The sequence below is a fragment of the Pseudopodoces humilis genome, chromosome 3, assembly GCF_049639895.1.
Source record: "Pseudopodoces humilis isolate 2021_Gansu_Grassland_sample_001 chromosome 3, ASM4963989v1, whole genome shotgun sequence".
NCBI lineage: Eukaryota > Metazoa > Chordata > Aves > Passeriformes > Paridae > Pseudopodoces > Pseudopodoces humilis.
The window spans coordinates 68,381,004-68,398,079 of NC_142202.1; the positions used below are offsets into that span (position 1 = coordinate 68,381,004).

Here is a 17,076-nt window from a genome sequence, read left to right on the forward strand (position 1 = left end):
TTTCCTTCTAGTTGCTCAAGTTGTTAAATGAGTTACAGACAAAGAACCTACTTCAAATTAATATTACTATGGAAAAATACTTAAGCACATTAGCATCTACCACTTTGTTTTAAATTCATTAATGTTGAATTTAATGTTATTTTTTATATAAGAAATCCATATTAGATCTCTTGTAAGTAAGAAATCTGATTACTTGGGAAGTTCTTGGCCAGTTTTGTCTTTGGTCTTGATCAGTTCTTGAATCACTGGCCATACTCTTGATGGGGATGTGGAAAATCAAGACATGGCATTGGTGTTTTGTTTTTTATTGACAAAATCTTCTGGCAAAATGAAGGGAAAGCAATAGAAAGCTGTCTTTGTCAGAGGAAAAGGAAATGCTTCAGTTAATGGTTCTAGTCATCAAATAAATTCTCGAGAAATAGGTCTCTAAAACATATTTTCCTTAAACTTTTCAAAAACTTTCCTTCTTTCTCTTTCTCCGCAACCCCCATTAGTGTTTGGGTTTGTATTGTATTTTAAAAGAGGAAATCAGTGAAAGTGGGAAGCTCTTATCTTTGATTTTCTATCCTCCAGAAAAGTCAAGGCAGGTCTTTACCACGTTTCTGATATCAGTGACCATTCTGTATCGTTCTCCTTTTTTGCTTGTTCCCAGAAGTGTTTTGATTTTGTAAAGGGAGCTAACGATTCTTGCAGGCTCTTCCCTCAGTCTTTTTTCCCAGTAATCTTGCAGTTGTTTCTTACTGTGGGATCGAAATACAAGTTTCAGCTTGCCTGCAGTTCCTCTTGCCCACTTGGCAGGCAAAGCTCGGTTTGAATCCTTTGATGAATAAACACCCAGAGTGTGTGACATTAAAAGTACACATTTTGAGCATGTTGTGGGCTTGTTTCTCAGCTGATGGCATGACTGGGAACAGAGGGACACGATGGCAGAGGATTGTCTTTAAAAGTCTTTAAATTGTCTTTTATGCCTAGAATCATAAAATAGTTTCAAAGCGACCTTTAAATGTCATCTAGTCCAGCCCTCCTGCAATGAGCAGGGGCACCTTCAACTAGATTAGGTTTCTCAGAGCCCTGTAACCTGGCATTGAATGTTTCCAGAGATGGGACTTCTCCCACTTGTTTTGACAGCCTGTTCCAGTGTTTCATCACCCTCATCATAAAAAAAAATCTTCCCTACATATAGTCTAAATTTATCTTCTTTCAGTTTAAAGCCATTACCTCTTGTCTTATTGCTACAAGCCCTACTAGAAAGTTGAAGAGCTTGGAGTGGATTTTCAGTATTGCCCTAAAAGATTTTAAAGGGTAAACAGACTTTTACAATAAACCTGGGAGAGGTTTTCTATTCATTAGCTTCCTCCATGGACTCCTTAAAAATTGCTCACTGACATTTGCAGATCTGAAAAGGCACAGCAGGAAGGTGATCAGATAATTGTACAACAATCTTGAACCTGTTTCTAGTATTTTAAGTCTTCATCGAGACAGTTATCCTTAGTTCAGCATGTGTTTGAGATGTTAATACTCTCTTATTCACCAGGCTAAATAAAGAAAAAGCTCCAGAAAAATTAGTTGTAAATGTTAAAGTGCTCTGCATTGTTCTGAACTGTGAATGAGAGAGAAAAATTCTTGCCACTGTGTTTTCTGGGTGCATGTTCCCACCTACACATCTGGTCCTATGGCTTAGTTCTGTAGAACATTGCATCTTGTATTTGAGGAGAAGAACATTATAGGAATTGCTTTAGTACTTGGGGTTATCTACCACTTTCTCTTCTCCTCACGAAAGAAAATGGTAAACCCTTTAAGTTGAAGGTACAGATTTCTTATCTAATTAGATATGAATATGATCATTAGTTTAAGGACTTGAAGGTGATGATGGGAACTGATAATTCTTCATTCAATCACTCCTGTTCCCTCTGAATAATTTCAGATATTAGTCCAGTTAAAAAACAGTGATGATGCATGTTTCAAACTTAGTGTATTGATAAAATTGACCCTGTGATATTTATGTTGTTACAGCTCTTTAATGTTGAAAGGTGTTGAGCCACAAAGTACCTGTGAATTGGAGGTGGATGCAGTAGCTGCTGACATTTTGAATCAACTGGATATTGAAGGTGAAGTGTTAATAACTTTCCATGTAAAACAGTCTTAGGACAGAAACCATGTTCACTCTTCTTTTAAAGCTCATCTTAGTTAAATCACAATCCATATCTTGGTGTTAGTGAATTGCTGATCTCCAAATTTCTGAAGTTAAAAAAAAATTAATGAACTCTGAAAGAAAAGAGGTTATAAAAAGTGTCTTATCAAAGCAATATAATGAGATTTTTGTTAATGCATAACAGAAGGTTTCAGACCTATAGGAAAAATAGTAATGGAAATTCCAACATCATCTATGTGCATGTATGCATATGTATGTGCATATACCTATATATATGTATTTACACATATATATATGCTACTTTGTGGGAAGACGAGACAAAGCCAAACATCTAGATTACAAATAGGAGATCTGGAAAACAAATGAAGTTACGCCTTAACTTTTTCATAATGCCAAATCCTAGAGTACGGCAGGAATGGCCATTAAAAAATAACAGGCTAGAATGACAAAGAGATGAAGAAGAGTGTTAGAATCCAGTTGGGGGAAAGAATGCTTTGTCATTTTGGCGGATATCCCTTCATGTATAATTGCATATTTCAGCCCAGATTGGCAGGAACCCTGGTTTGCAAGCTATATGGGAGGATGAAAAGCAGCGACGGAGACAGAAATGTGAATCTTCTCAGATTAAACCACCTGAGTCACAAGGTAACAACAAAACCAAAAAAAAAAAATCCCAAACAAAACCAACAAGGAAAATGGTGCAACTGTTAATTTAAAACTTAGAATGAGAAGCAAGCAAGAGGACAGAATTTATATTGATGTTTCAAGTTTGAGGGATTTTGAGATGTACTGGTGTTTTTCACTTCCAGGCTTGCTGATGGTCCAGTATGTGTTTTCCAGTTTTAAAAGCAAGATCATGTAACCATGCTTAACAACATCATGATTCAGATGTCTGCAAAACATTCTAGACAGAATGAATGATAAGGGCAGTTAAGATTGCATGCTTTGTGATGGAAAACATTTAAATACCGACAAAACTAAATATCTTTATCTTGAAGCTTTCCATTGTAGTTTATACCCAAGGGCATAATTCCCATTTAATTTCTGCAGAATTATAGCTAAGGTGATATTAGATTAAAATTCTAATAGGATAGACAAATCCCTGTATTTTTATGTAAAATTCATTACACAGGGAAGACTCTGCTCTGCAATATAATTGCATAACAAATAGGTTAGTCTCTGTAGAACCTAGGCTATATTTCTTTTAAAATATGAATTATACTTGGCAAGTAAGACAGAGGATTGCAAGAAGGAAAGAGGCAAGTTCCTGGTTAAGGCAGACTACTTTCGGATTGACTTGTTTCCTGTGTTTCTGTGTAATGTTATTCAGGCTGCATAAGCCAGACTCAAAATTGTCCACTGATTTTTCTTGGATGCTTACCTTGGTGTAATTGCATTGTGATTTGTAAATGCTGTTGGTACTCACAGTTGCAAATGAGATCAGTGGGAGTATGTGAAGTATTATAAAGGGTTTTTTTTAATATGCTTGGAAAGTCAGCCCTCAGATTTGGCACTGAAAATTAGCAGGCACTTCAACTTTGAGCCTTTTCCTAATACAATCAGTAATTTTAGCTGCTCTCTGTGTTGAGAGGTCAAAGTAAAACTGAATAACAAATATTTTTCAAATTTTAAAGACCGTGGATTTGTGCCAGCAACAGAGAGTGAAAAATTTTTTCAGAAGAGACTTAAAGAAATTCTCAAGCAAAATGACTTCTCTGTGTAAGTGTTTAGCCATTTGTCATAAAATACAGTATTCTATGCAAACCTTAAATATGCATTTAAAACTTGCTTTTCTATTAACTAGAACGTTGTCAGGATCATTGGACTACAGTAATGGATCAGAGGAGTTCTCTGCTGAGCTAACACTACATTCTGAGGTACTTTCTCCTGAAGCCTTTCCATGTACACCAGCTAATACAGTAGAAGTACATGATGATAAACAGATGAGCAAAGGTGAGTTTTTTTTAATATCCTAATTGTTTAGGCATAAAGCTGTGTCATGGTTTGGCTGTTTATACTATTAACAGAAGTAAGCTGAGGAAGTTGTGGTTGTTAGTTATGAAAAACCAAAGAGTAGTTTTGATTTAATTTTTATTATTGTTAGAGTAAGCCTTTCTAAAATTGCTACAGCAAATAATGGAAATATACTTGGATAGTATAATCCATTCTGCAGTGGCTTGTTTTCATAATGTATTGATGTCTCTGACTCAGAAGTTTTATGCTTTCTCTCTCTTTTTTTTTTTCTTCTTTTAAAGACTCCAATAGGATGCATACTGATAAAGAAGAGGAAGCACTTATTAATGAAGAAGCTATTTTAAACATTGTGGAGAATAGTCAGAGCTTTCAGCCTTTGTCTCAAAGACTGAATCAGACTACAGTTTTTTGTGAGTATGACCGGAATGTCTTTTCTTCCAGACTATTTTATTGTTCTACAGTCTTTGTGTTCCCTTAGGCTACCCATCATGAAAGAAAGTAGTTTATCTCAAGGAGTTTTTCAAACAAGTTGAGACTTCACACACACATACAACACGCATACCCTACCACCAACAAAACACACCTTATGTTTTCTAAGAAATGTCACCAGGACTGTATATGCTCTTGCAGTTACTGAACTGTGTCTTTCATACAGTTAAGGTAAAAAAAACATGCATATGATCTGTCTTCAGAAGCTCAGCTGTGTGGAGATACTGAACAATAGTAGGTTAATAATGAGAGGCAAGTTTTAGATGCAAAGAGTGGTTGAAGGCGAAGAAACAAGAAGCAAAATATTAATGAGGGAGAAAAACCATGACAGTAGAATTGTGAGTGGCACGAGGGGAAAACAACCATAAAATAACCAAGAAAGGAACTTATGTGAAAAACTATGAGAGGTTGAAATAGTTCAGATATTCTAAAGGAGATGAAAAGCACATGGTTCATGATATATCTCTATGTTTTTGGTAAACATAATGTATAATGTTAATATGAGCCACGTAGTGTGGGGCAGGGAGGAGTATTTAAAACCTGTAGGAGCCTCCATTTCTTTTGATACCTATAGGGTATGAGTATGTGTTTGGGCAACAGTATATGTCTGTGGGTAATACAATATACAACCTTGAAATCTCTTCTTGCTAAGAAAGGAGGAGTAGATGAGTAGATGAAGTTATATTAAGAGTGTAGTGCTGTTTTATTTTGCAGAGAATAGGCAAGATTTTGATTATAGACATTTTATAGGCAAGGATTTGGATTTATTGAAAGAACTATAAGAAATTCTGTGGGAGCTGGCAAGCATGAACAGACCCGAGAGGATAAGAAGTGGTTAAAATAATATGTAGGTTATGCTTTATGACTTTACATTTGAATTGCTCAACCAAATTGAAGTGTTGAAATGGTCTGTTTTTTTCCATTGACTAGGTAATCAAATTTAGATTATATGACTTTTTCTTTGTCTTTTTTTTTTTTCTCCTCCCTTCTTGTCATGCTGATTCCTGGTGTCTTGTGTGACTATGAGACATGCCTCATATTTGGGTCCCATGCTCCCTCATAGCCTGCACCAGTATTCACTATTCTTCTAGCAGAGCTGAGTGCCACAGGGACTGTGAACCACATGACTTCTGCTATTCACTATGGAGGTTCATATTAACATGTAGCAGAGGCTGGAGTTTAATGATGAGCCTCACAAAGGGCAAAGGAGGCAAGAACAGAAAGTAAAATTGAAAGTGGGTTAATTCAAAAGCTCTGAAAAAGGGGATGGTTTCTATTGTAAATGGTTGCATGGTATCTTGTGAAGCCTTTGCAAAATATGAAAATTGCCTTTTTCACCAGTGTTGAGATCTATTTTATATAATTTTCAAGATCATTGTAATCGTATGATGCTTCCTGAGGAAACAAAGTAGAGATTGTAGTTCTTCAGCCAGAGAAGGAGAGAGAAGTAACAATGATGCTGGTAGACTGGAGGTCATAAATTGGTTATGAGGTCAGATGATAGGTAAGTAGGAAGAGAGTAAGAAAAAGACTTGTAAGGATTTTTAAGAAAAAAAAAAAAAAGAGAAGGGAAATGCATAAATTACTGTAAGCTTGGCTCAAATAAAAGAAAATATAAAATTTAAAGAGAGGAGTGAAATTGGGTAAACTTTCAGTGTTTAGAGAAATCTTGGAATAGAACAGCTTTTTGTGACATGAAAAGGGAACCAAAGTTGAGAAGGAGGAATAGTTGGTCAAAATCAGCATCTCTTTTCACAAGGTGCAGTGATTGAAAGCCCTCAAGTGATACAGAGAGAAGTGCCTAACAAAGCTAATGCAGCTATTGAGCAAGAGAAGGCAGTGATGCTTCAGAAGCTAGCACTCAAGCTAAATTAAAGGGGAGAGTGAAGCTTTTACTGCATGTGAGGAGGTAATAGGAGAGTGGAGAGAGAGAGAGAGAAGTGCATCCACAGAATCTAGTACAAAAAAAAAGAGTAGGGCAGAAATAAAGTTGTCAAAGCTTTAGATATAGAGCTAGAAAAGATAAATCATAAAATGTGAAAATATAAGATATGAGAAGAGCTGTAGTAGTCTATATTCTGTAGTATGCCTTGCCTTAGACAGTAACAAACTAGTAGATTTTAGATTGTGAGGGGCTTGTTTGGTCTGGTTGGTTTTGTTTTTTATTGGTAGACTGTAACTAGTCATTTACAAGTAGAACAAAATATAGATTCTACTTGTATGGGCTTTTTCTGCAGTGAGCAGTAGTGCTGATGAGGCCATGATTGATCTGTTGGCTGGATTGGAGAATGATGGATATCAGATGGGACATCAAAAAACACTCTCTCACCATCGTTCTCTTGGAAGCTGGCGAAATTCTCAGAACAGTGATGATGAAGAAAATGAGCCACAGTGTGAAAAAGAGGAAATGGAACTTAGCTTGCTAATGTCCCAGAGGTGGGACAGTAGCATGGAAGAGCCTGGGCAAAAAAGGAGGTATGTATTTTCTTAAAATGTTTCTTCTCTGCCAGATCTTTCCTTCCTCCCACCTTGTTTTCAAGTGTGCTATGAGCCCAATGAGATGTAGAGAGGTCTCTGTTGACACCATGGAAAAATCTGTGCAGATCTTGGGCTGGAATGCAAGGTGTTCAGATTATGATGATGTGAATAATCAGTGTTATCTGAAGTGGAAGTAAAGATGTTCAGGTTTGGCCAAACATAACCTTCTAGTTTTCTCTTTGAGGAAAAAGTAAGTAGGTTTTTTGTTCTACAAGTCCAAATACAAGAAAACCTTTAGTGGTAACTTGCTTGTAAGGTCACACCGTGGATATGATACAAATGTTAAGGTCGATCTTGTACATCTTTTACTAAACTCAATATTTAAGAAATATTCATATGAAGACCAACCAAGCGACCCGAGGAAAAAACATCCATTTGTTTCCATGTTCAAAGATTAATTCAAACCATGAATGTTGCTCACTCTGCTTGACTGCTAAAGGTCAGCAACTTCAGTGTATTTAAGGCCAAGATTCTTGGAACACCTTCTCAGGTTGTAATGACCTTTTGTGCAGTCTGCACTGACAGGCATTGAAAGCAGCTGTATCCAGTTTCTCTTGACCCCTGCTTTCGGCACACCTTCTGGTATTTATAACTCTTTTTGAAGTATGAGGAACTTCACAGACATAATATTTTTATATTTGGGGTTTTTTCTTATATTGGAAGTTGTAATCAGAGAGGTAATCTGTAAACAGAGAGGTATAGAAATGCTTCTTTTATTTCCCAAAGGCGCAATAAAGTTGTAACAGAGCCAGAAGTTAGTTCGTTAGTCTCCTAGCTCTAGAGATAATTGATCTCTAAAGCTAGTTTTCCTATCTGACCTTTGATTTTCTATTTTTTTTCCCCTCACAGTAGTCTGAAAAGTTGACATTTCCATCTAAAACACTTAACATCAAACTTCAGTTTTACTGTGGTAGTTACTATGAAAACCTGTATCTTGCAGAATTCATTAGCTCAAGCACAGCTCTGTATGAGCTTGACTACTGTACAGCTTTCAGGAGTCAGGTAGGATCCTGAAGCAATTAACTGCTTTCGTGCAGTAAAGAATCCTACTTAAAAACTTAAGAGACTTGATGAGCTGTCTCACTAATATCTTGCTCACATATGCCTACACCTTAATCCCAGACATAAAGCTCTAGGGAAAATGTACATACCATGTGCTTCCACAGGGAATGAACTTGTGTTCAGAGGGAATTACAAGTTCTGTTTCACTGAGATCTCTACAGAATATGGACTAATTTCAGACACAAGCCATGGGTATCTTTGCCCCCTGCATGATTCTGCTCATGTGTGAAGAACCAGTTTGAGTCTGATGATCTGACTCTGCTCAGGCTCATTCCATCTGTTTGGCTTCCTAATGCGTCCTTGTATATCTATACTGTGGCTTTTCTGTTAGTCAGTGTTTACCAGTCGCACATTATCTCAGAAAATCTATTCAGCTAATGAGGAGTAACCACACCCTATTGAGTGAATTAAATGGCTTGGGTTTGATTTGTATTGAACTGGAGAAAAAAGCCCACCAAGACCTGGACTAGTTCATGTATCATGTGATACTTAAATTTTCCTGGAATCCAAACTGATGGGCTTGAATGAGGAGAAATCCAAGTTACCTGCAGAAGTCATCTCCAGTCTGATTTGGTTTACATGAAGTTGACAAAGATTTACCTGGGATTACAGCATAAATCAGGTTGGAAGAAACATCCCCAGTTTGATACTAATTTGCATATCAAGCTGATTGCTTTGTGCTGTGCTTTTCCATGTTTTGGGAACATAGAAGAGGGACAACTAAGCTCACCTAGATCATGGAGAGTGCACCTAGCTGTGCTTGTTGTTTGATTCTCCAAGTCATGCTTTCAGACCTGACCAGATATTATGTGGTTACATTTGAGCCTATTGTTTCTGGACTTACAAATCTGTCTTGATCTAACTTAGCTTTGTGCTGACATTCAGATGTCTAGGGTGGTACCATACGTATAATTCATGCTGGTCTAAATCCAGTCACAAAAGAGTTCTGCAAAAGCAAAGTTTATTTAGGTTATTTGTATTTTCCTTCCTGTAACTTCAAAACATTTGTATTTATATATTTTAAAATATTACACTTAACAACTTAAACAACAAAGAAATTCAAAAATCCCAAATTTCAATTCCTTAATATATATATCTGGATTTCTTTTGTGTAGCCACAGAATAGCTTATTTCTGTTAAGAATTTTGTCCATCTCACACTTTATTTTAAAGAAGAAATCAAATTCCTAAGTAGTTGTAGAGTTAAAATATACTGTAAGATTTGGTTTTTTGTGGTTTTCTGTGATATTCTTCCTTCCCCCATGCTCATATAAAGTATGCCACCTTAAAACCACAAAAAATTCATAGCAGCTTTTCTTTGTAGATTTGCATCTTTTTCCCCCAGTGAATTTATGACTGTAAACATGGCAGTGTAGAACAGTTAACTTAGTAAGAGCAACTTAAGTATTAACAACACCTGCTTCAGAATATTCAGTAAGAGGTGGAATGAAACATAGTTTTGTTGGTCATGATTTAGTTAAGCCAAGAGAGATAATTGTTATAATACAGTAAAGATTTCTTAACAAAAAAAACCACAAAAAAGTAAACATCTGTTTGCTAACAGCTAAACTGAAGTAATTTTGCATAGTTGGTTTAGTCTTCAAATTTCAAGCACTTTGAAGCAATGAAATTAAATCTCAGTAAAATTGAACTGAAATTAACCATCTAAATGCCATTTCTGTATCTTCTTAGATTAGTGAATCCTGCTGTTTAAAATGATTGGTGACCACTGTTGCCTCTTAAAACAGTAACATTGAATATTATTTTGACTTCCCTGAGAGAAATATGGCAAAATTTTTGTTTGTTTCCTTTTACTCCCCCAAATTACACAACCACATAGCACCACACCCCATTGAGTTTCATGTTCCCTGTGGCTCGTGGTATTTTCTAGTAGAAGTATTATGCATCAATTAGTTCCTTCACTTTCCTCCAGGTCAGCTGGCAAAAATATGCATCGGAGTTCAACAGAAGAGGATTCATCTTCAGAGGAAGAAATGGAGTGGAGCAGTAACAATATGCTCCTAGCTAATCTCTCAATACCTCAGTTAGATGGAACTGCAGATGAAAATGGTGGTAAGTAAATAGAAAATCAGCCTTGGAAGTGGAGTCATCATTCATTTTCGCATCAAATTGCTAGTTCTCAGAAGTGCTGACCATTTTCAGTCCTTGTTTCAATTGGAAAGAAAAGTTCTCAACAGATTGCAGATGCAGGCCCTTAACATCTTCCTTAAAAAACAACTGTATTTTAATCTCAGTGCCCTCTATGCCCTACCAGAATCTGTTTTTCTTATTGTATCAATGATCCAAAAAAGGACACAGCTTAATTAGTTTTATGGGAAAAACCGAATATGGTGTTAAAAGTAATGATTCTGTAGGATCATTTATCCTCCTAGGATTATTGTAAATGATGAGTGTGTTACTGTATAGATTTAGATGATTCTTTGCAAGTATTTGCCACACATGCTAAAATACAGGGAGCCTTTGTTTTGGCATGCTTCATTCTGCAGACTGTACGTTCACATTTGGGATTGCGTGAGTTAAAACTACACAGTAACAAAGCTGCTGCAGAAGGAACTGCCTTTCAAAATCTGAAAAAAAAAACTAATCTGTAGAGATCTTTTGCTGTCTTTATAACACCCTGTCTTTGATCAAATAATGTTAGTAAACAGAATGCACACTTTGAGGTTAGGCAAATATACAAACAATATTATGTGTTTCATTAGAAAATCTGCATGTCACGTTATAATGTTCAGTTGAGAATATGAACTATATGATCTTATTAGATTATAGATTATAGCCAACCACAGCTATTCTTTTGTGTTCAATGTTTAAAGCATAATTTGCTTTTTCCTTTGCTTATATAGTATAATGGTAGGATGAATACATGATTTGATGTACTACTAATATTATTTGCTTTTGTTAGATATACAGTTGTACTTTTCCTCATTTGCCGTACTTTCTAATTTGTTGTAATAAGAGTTACTGCTAGCTAATGAGACTGTTTCTTAGGTAATTGCTTAAATTTAAGCATATTTTAAGTAAGTGAAATACCACATGCAGAACACCAGTTTAGGAAGTTTATTACTGTGAACTTTTACATTGATTTCTTATAATTAGAGATGCAGTAAATTCAAAACAGATCTCAGTCCAGATCGTCTTAATTATAAAATCTCTATCCACACATGAATCTGTGTCCATATGATCTGACTGATTAACAAGTATTTCTGCAGTTTTTATATCTGAACAGCCAGGTATTTTCCAGGTATTTGTTGACACTGCCAAACTCCTATTTTCTGAGTTTTCAGTTAATCATCCTCATTCTTTCTGTGGACTCCTACCCTCAAAGAATAATAGGCAGCATCTCTCAGCTGTGTTTCACAGCTCAGGGACTCTGTGTATGCATTAGAAAATGTTATTAGAAATAGATTGGGACTTCCTTTTATTTTTCTCAGCCAGCAGCAAATAAATTGCTAAGATGAAGGTAGCATGAATCTAAGATAATCCCCAAATTGGTTGAGATTTACAGTAAAGGCCCAAAGGATCCCCAGCCCAGTACATCAGTGTGCAGCACATGCTTCCAGGTCATACATCACATATAACTCTTATCCTGCTTCAGCATTTCAGCTAAAGAGGTGGACACATGAACCAATTTCTGTGTGCCTTCTGAGGTGCCCTGTGCTATCTGCCTCTTTGCAGTGGTACAACTCTGTCAAACTACTCCTTCAGCAAGGTTATGAGCAAGCACACACTTGTTAATTTGTTACCACGTCCCTGTCCACACTTACCCTGCAATAAGTGTGGTGAAAGTATCACTGAGAGAGATGAAAATCTTCACAGATAACATGTCATGACTCTGCATAGGGCAAGTTACCACCTGCCGGTCCTAGATTATATGGGAACATTAATACATGGATATGAATCCAGGATGGGTGCTGTATTGCTCTGCTTTATAGAAGTGCAGGAAACTACCTATGTTTAGTGGATAGCACAGTTCATACAAAGCCCTTGCCATGTTGTGAGATACACTACTTTAGCTTTCTGTGGAATGACCTTTTTGCACAGGGAAGATCATTCAAATAAGTTTTTTGTTTTTCAGAGCCAATGAGTATACATACTTCTCAGGGACAAAGCAGGGTACAACTTTTTCTAGAAATCAGTCTTTTCATGTAGTCATCTGAAAGTGATTGTGAAGCCTTCTTTCAGAAAGTCAGTATGAAATCTTTGACAATTGTATGCAACTCTGCCGTTGAGGTGTAATTGACAAAATGTCATAGACAAATGTACTGACTATGTGATTTTGATAAAGCAGCTCATGCAGTCAGGGTCTTTAGTTGTCATGATTATAAATGTAATGTGATTTACATGAGTTTTGTTCCTTATTTGGATGGGAAGGCTTTCAGGAAAATGCTGTTAAAATTTTTACTGCCTTAGGTTATTTTTTTACAGGCAAACTAGAATAAAATTGCTTTTCTTCTATTTCAGACAATCCTTTGAATAATGAAAGTTCTCGAACTCACTCCTCTGTCATTGCAACAAGCAAAATGTCTGTAAAGACCTCAATCTTTCACAAAGATGCTGCTACACTAGAACCCCCATCTTCTGCTAAAATTACTTTTCAGTGTAAACACACAAGTGCCCTTTCTAACCATGTTTTGAATAATGAAGATTTTGTAGAAGACCTCTCACAGCCAAACACAGAAACAAGACCTGAACTTTCAGTCCATTCTCTTACAAAAGAAAGCACTTACTCAGCAAAGTACCCAACTCCATTCAGCAATAGTACCCATGCAGAAAACTCTCACAAAGAGAGTAACAAGAAAGATACTCTCCCAGTTCCTTCATGTGGAAATAATATTTTTGACTATGAAGATGATATTTCCTCAGTGAACAGACCAATACCTAGTAGGAAGTACATTAGCATTAGAAAGGCTGAAAAGGATGTCTCTTTTATGCATGTGGGCCGCCATATTGGTGATAACATGTTGAACAAAAGCTTATATAACTTTTCTGATATGAGCCACTCCAAAGGTAAAATGTCCTCTGAAGTAAATGAAAAATCCAGCAGTGCAAATAGTTTTTTTCCAGCAACAGCTACAGAAAATTGTGAAATGGTATCTTGTTCAGGAGGCAGTCGAACTGTGGCACATTCACTTGAAAATAACACTGATGAAGGTGGCCTTAATAAGCTTAAAATTAGGTATGAAGAATTTCAGGAGCACAAGGCGGAAAAGCCAAGCCTCAGTCAACAAGCAGCACATTATATGTTCTTTCCTAGTGTTGTTCTTTCTAATTGTCTCAGTCGACCACAGAAGTTAGCTCCCGTGACATACAAATTACAGCAGGGCAACAAACAGTCCAGGTTTAAACTGAATAAAAAGAAGCACAGTTTTATCAATCGTCAGGAGCCTGCAAGTGTAAATGATGTTGCATCAGTGAAGGAAGGCTGCTATACACAAGGTAATGCTTGTAGTAACATTCCTGATAAGGATAGTGCTTTACCTAGTGACTTAGTTCAAGTTCCTCTTGAGGCTTTTGAAAACAAAATGTCTACAAGTACTGCTAATTACACTGACTGCCCGTTTGCAGATGGATCTCTTGAAACTGAGCAGTCATTTGGACTGTGTGGGAATAAATACACGCTCCGAACGAAACGGAAGGTAAATTATGAGACTGAAGACGGTGAATCGAGCTTTGTCGCACACAACTCAAAAATTAATCTACCTCAACCGATAGAAAGTGTTGAAAGTTTGGATGGGTCTCAGAAGTCTCGAAAGCGTAGAAAACTTTCTAAAAAATTGCCACCTGTTATTATTAAATATATTATCATCAATAGATTTAGAGGGAGAAAAAATATGCTTGTTAAATTGGGGAAAGTAGATTCTAGTGAGGAAAGAGTAGTACTCACAGAGGAAAAGATGAATTTATATAAAAAGCTTGCACCTTTAAAGGACTTTTGGCCAAAAGTTCCTGACTCTCCTGCAACCAAATATCCTATTTATCCACTAACACCAAAGAAAAGTCACAAAAGGAAAGCAAAACATAAGTCAACCAAGAAAAAAGCTGGAAAACCACAAAAAACAGGTAGTACAAATATTAAAAGAACTTTATCTTTCAGAAAAAGGACTCATACAATTCTTTCTCCTCCTTCACCCTCCTACAGTGCTGAAGCTGAAGACTGTGACTGTAACTATAGTGATGTTATGTCTAAGTTAGGTTTTCTTTCTGAGAGAAGCACAAGCCCAGTAAACACATCTCCACCTCGCTGCTGGTCTCCCACTGATCCAAAAGCAGAAGAAATTTTGACCAACCTGGACAGAGAAGCTTTATTTAGTAGGGCCCCCAATTTCTACAACAGCAAGACTGTTAACACTAGTGTAGGAAAAAGTAGTCGAGCAAAAACTCAGGTTAAGAAATGTAAAAAGAAATTTGCTAGCCCCACTGTATCTACCAAGAAAAAGAAAAAGATTAATCAGGCTGATAAAACAGCAGATGAAGGAAAGAAGAAACCTAGAACAAAACAAAAAATAGTTGAAAAAGTGTCCTCAAGAAAACGCGTTGTATTTAAAGATGAAAAAGGAAATGGTCGCTCTACTGCAGAGGTCAAGTTTGTGCTGAAACATCAAGATCCTCATGAGATTTCTTACAACTCTGTCTGCTCTCAGCCACTTCACAGCCTCAAAGACAGTCCTCTTCCTGGCTATTCAGCTGGATATCTGTCATCAGCACAGCTCCCTGCAGCTGATGCACAAGGTAATTCATCAGCCTGTTTTCACTCACTGATGGAAATTGATAAGCCTGTAGATGCACAATGTTTGCCTGCTCAACGGGAAGACCCTCATTCATCTTTCACATCTGCTTCCGTGGCATCTGGAAGGGAAGTACCAAAAATGAGCTCTCAAAGGTCTAGGACTCAAAGTGCTATATTTAGAATGAAGGATCCTGCTCTCATTCAAAACATATTTGATCCATCTAATCACTCAACTCACATAACACAGAATGCTCATATCTCAAAAGATAAGACTTCTCCAAAAGCAGAAGAGATAAAAAATTTGCAAATCAGATATTTGCCACCAGCTGGGAAATTAAATGAAACTCGTGACTCTCTGGACACAGCAAAGATGGATCAATTACATGCCACTAACTATTTGCATTGTAAAGACAATAATCAACAGCAGATTTTTTGTTTACCAGAGGCATCCAAGCATTCTGATCCTTGTTCTATTCTTAAGCCATCTGAGGAAAACCCTGGCCCACTTCAATTGCCTAAAAACTGTTTTGTAACGTCTTTGAAAAGTCCAGTGAAACAGTTAAGTTGCGATCAAAACCAGAGAGGATTTATTTTGGATATGTCACATTTTAAACCAGAAACCACAAAACAAAGGCCTCTGTCAGAAGCAACTGTGCAACCAAAACCCATCTCCCAGTATAAAAACAGGAGTATAGTGGCCCCATCAGCATTTGGTGAAGGACAGTCTGGTCTGGCTGTTTTGAAAGAGTTGCTCCAGAAGAGACAGCAGAAAGCTCAGAATAGCAGTATTGCACAGGAACCATTACTGGACAAACCACAGCTGAGCAAGGGCATACCATGCCCTCTTGAACAGAATAAAGCCATCAAAAGGTCACGATCAGTCACATCATCAAGAAAATCTCGTGCTCCCAGGAGCACAAAACCTAAAGAAAAAACAGCAAAACTTCCAAAAATGGAGTCTTCAAGCCAGCCGATTACTAGTCGCATTGATCATTCTGTATCTGATGACAGCCCTATTTTTTTTTCAGACCCTGGTTTTGAAAGCTGCTACTCGCTTGAAGACAGCTTATCTCCAGACCACAATTACAACTTTGATATTAATACTATAGGGCAAAGTGGATTTTGCAGTTTTTATTCTGCAAGCCAGTTTGTCCCAGCAGATCAAAATTTGCCCCAGAAATTCTTGAGTGATGCAGTTCAGGATCTTGGTTCTGGACAAACAACAGAAAGTGACTTTCTATGTCATAATGACCAAAAATCTGAGGAAGAAAAGCAACATTCTTCAAGCACAAATAAATGGATGCGGTCTGGTTCCCTGAGCCCTGAGCTTTTTGAGAAGACCTCACTAGATAATAGTGAGAACCACTGCCATAGTCAATGGAGAAAAAACATTCATTCTTCAGCTTCTAGATCTAGTTTCATTGATACCTCTTGTACCCAAGAGACTGAAGTCTGTTTAAATGAAAAATTCAAATTGAATAGAAATACAGTAAATAAAGAGAGATTTCTTAATCTTTCTCAGCCAACCTGCTCAGACTGGATTCAAAGCCACATTAGAAAAGAAACCGCTTTTGAGCCCTGCCAACCACTTGATTCAGTTAATACCTCTTTTACGTCCTTATTGTCATCACCTGATGGTGAACTTATAGATGCAGCTTCTGAGGATTTAGAATTACATGTTTCAAGGAACAATGAAGCATTAACTCCAACTCCAGATAGTTCACCAAGATCAACCAGTTCTCCTTCACAATCAAAGAATGGAAGCTTTACACCTCGTACTGCTCACATTCTTAAGCCTCTCATGTCCCCACCTAGTCGTGAAGAAATCATGGCAACTTTGCTGGATCATGATCTTGCAGAAACAGTTTATCAGGAACCATTTTGCAGCAATCCTTCAGATGCTCCAGAAAAGCCAAGGTACTGTGTTAAATGCATTTCTGTCTACATGCAATCATGAATATATTATATTTAATTTATTCCTGTAAACAATTTTGTGCTGTTACGTGGCACTGATACATGAAAGATCCCATCTGATATACATCCATTTGAAGTTGAAAATTACTGTGCTTCCAGACCAAATACCCATTTTCTTTCATGAACACTTTGAGTTTTTT

The 17,076-nt window shown here is 36.9% G+C and overlaps 1 protein-coding gene across 2 annotated transcripts in view; it reads left to right on the forward strand.

Annotated features, from left to right (window-relative positions):
- REV3L (REV3 like, DNA directed polymerase zeta catalytic subunit) overlaps positions 1-17,076 on the forward strand; it is a 114,542-nt gene that overhangs the window by 56,264 nt on the left and 41,202 nt on the right. Inside the window, exons 6-13 of one of the 2 annotated variants that reach the window (XM_014263510.2) lie at positions 2,014-2,108; positions 2,693-2,797; positions 3,787-3,871; positions 3,957-4,105; positions 4,408-4,536; positions 6,853-7,090; positions 10,148-10,287; positions 12,697-16,879. In XM_014263510.2, the coding sequence (XP_014118985.2) occupies positions 2,014-2,108; positions 2,693-2,797; positions 3,787-3,871; positions 3,957-4,105; positions 4,408-4,536; positions 6,853-7,090; positions 10,148-10,287; positions 12,697-16,879 (5,124 nt within the window). The remainder of the gene's footprint in view (positions 1-2,013; positions 2,109-2,692; positions 2,798-3,786; positions 3,872-3,956; positions 4,106-4,407; positions 4,537-6,852; positions 7,091-10,147; positions 10,288-12,696; positions 16,880-17,076) is intronic. The other variant, XM_088052599.1, reaches the window with a different exon arrangement.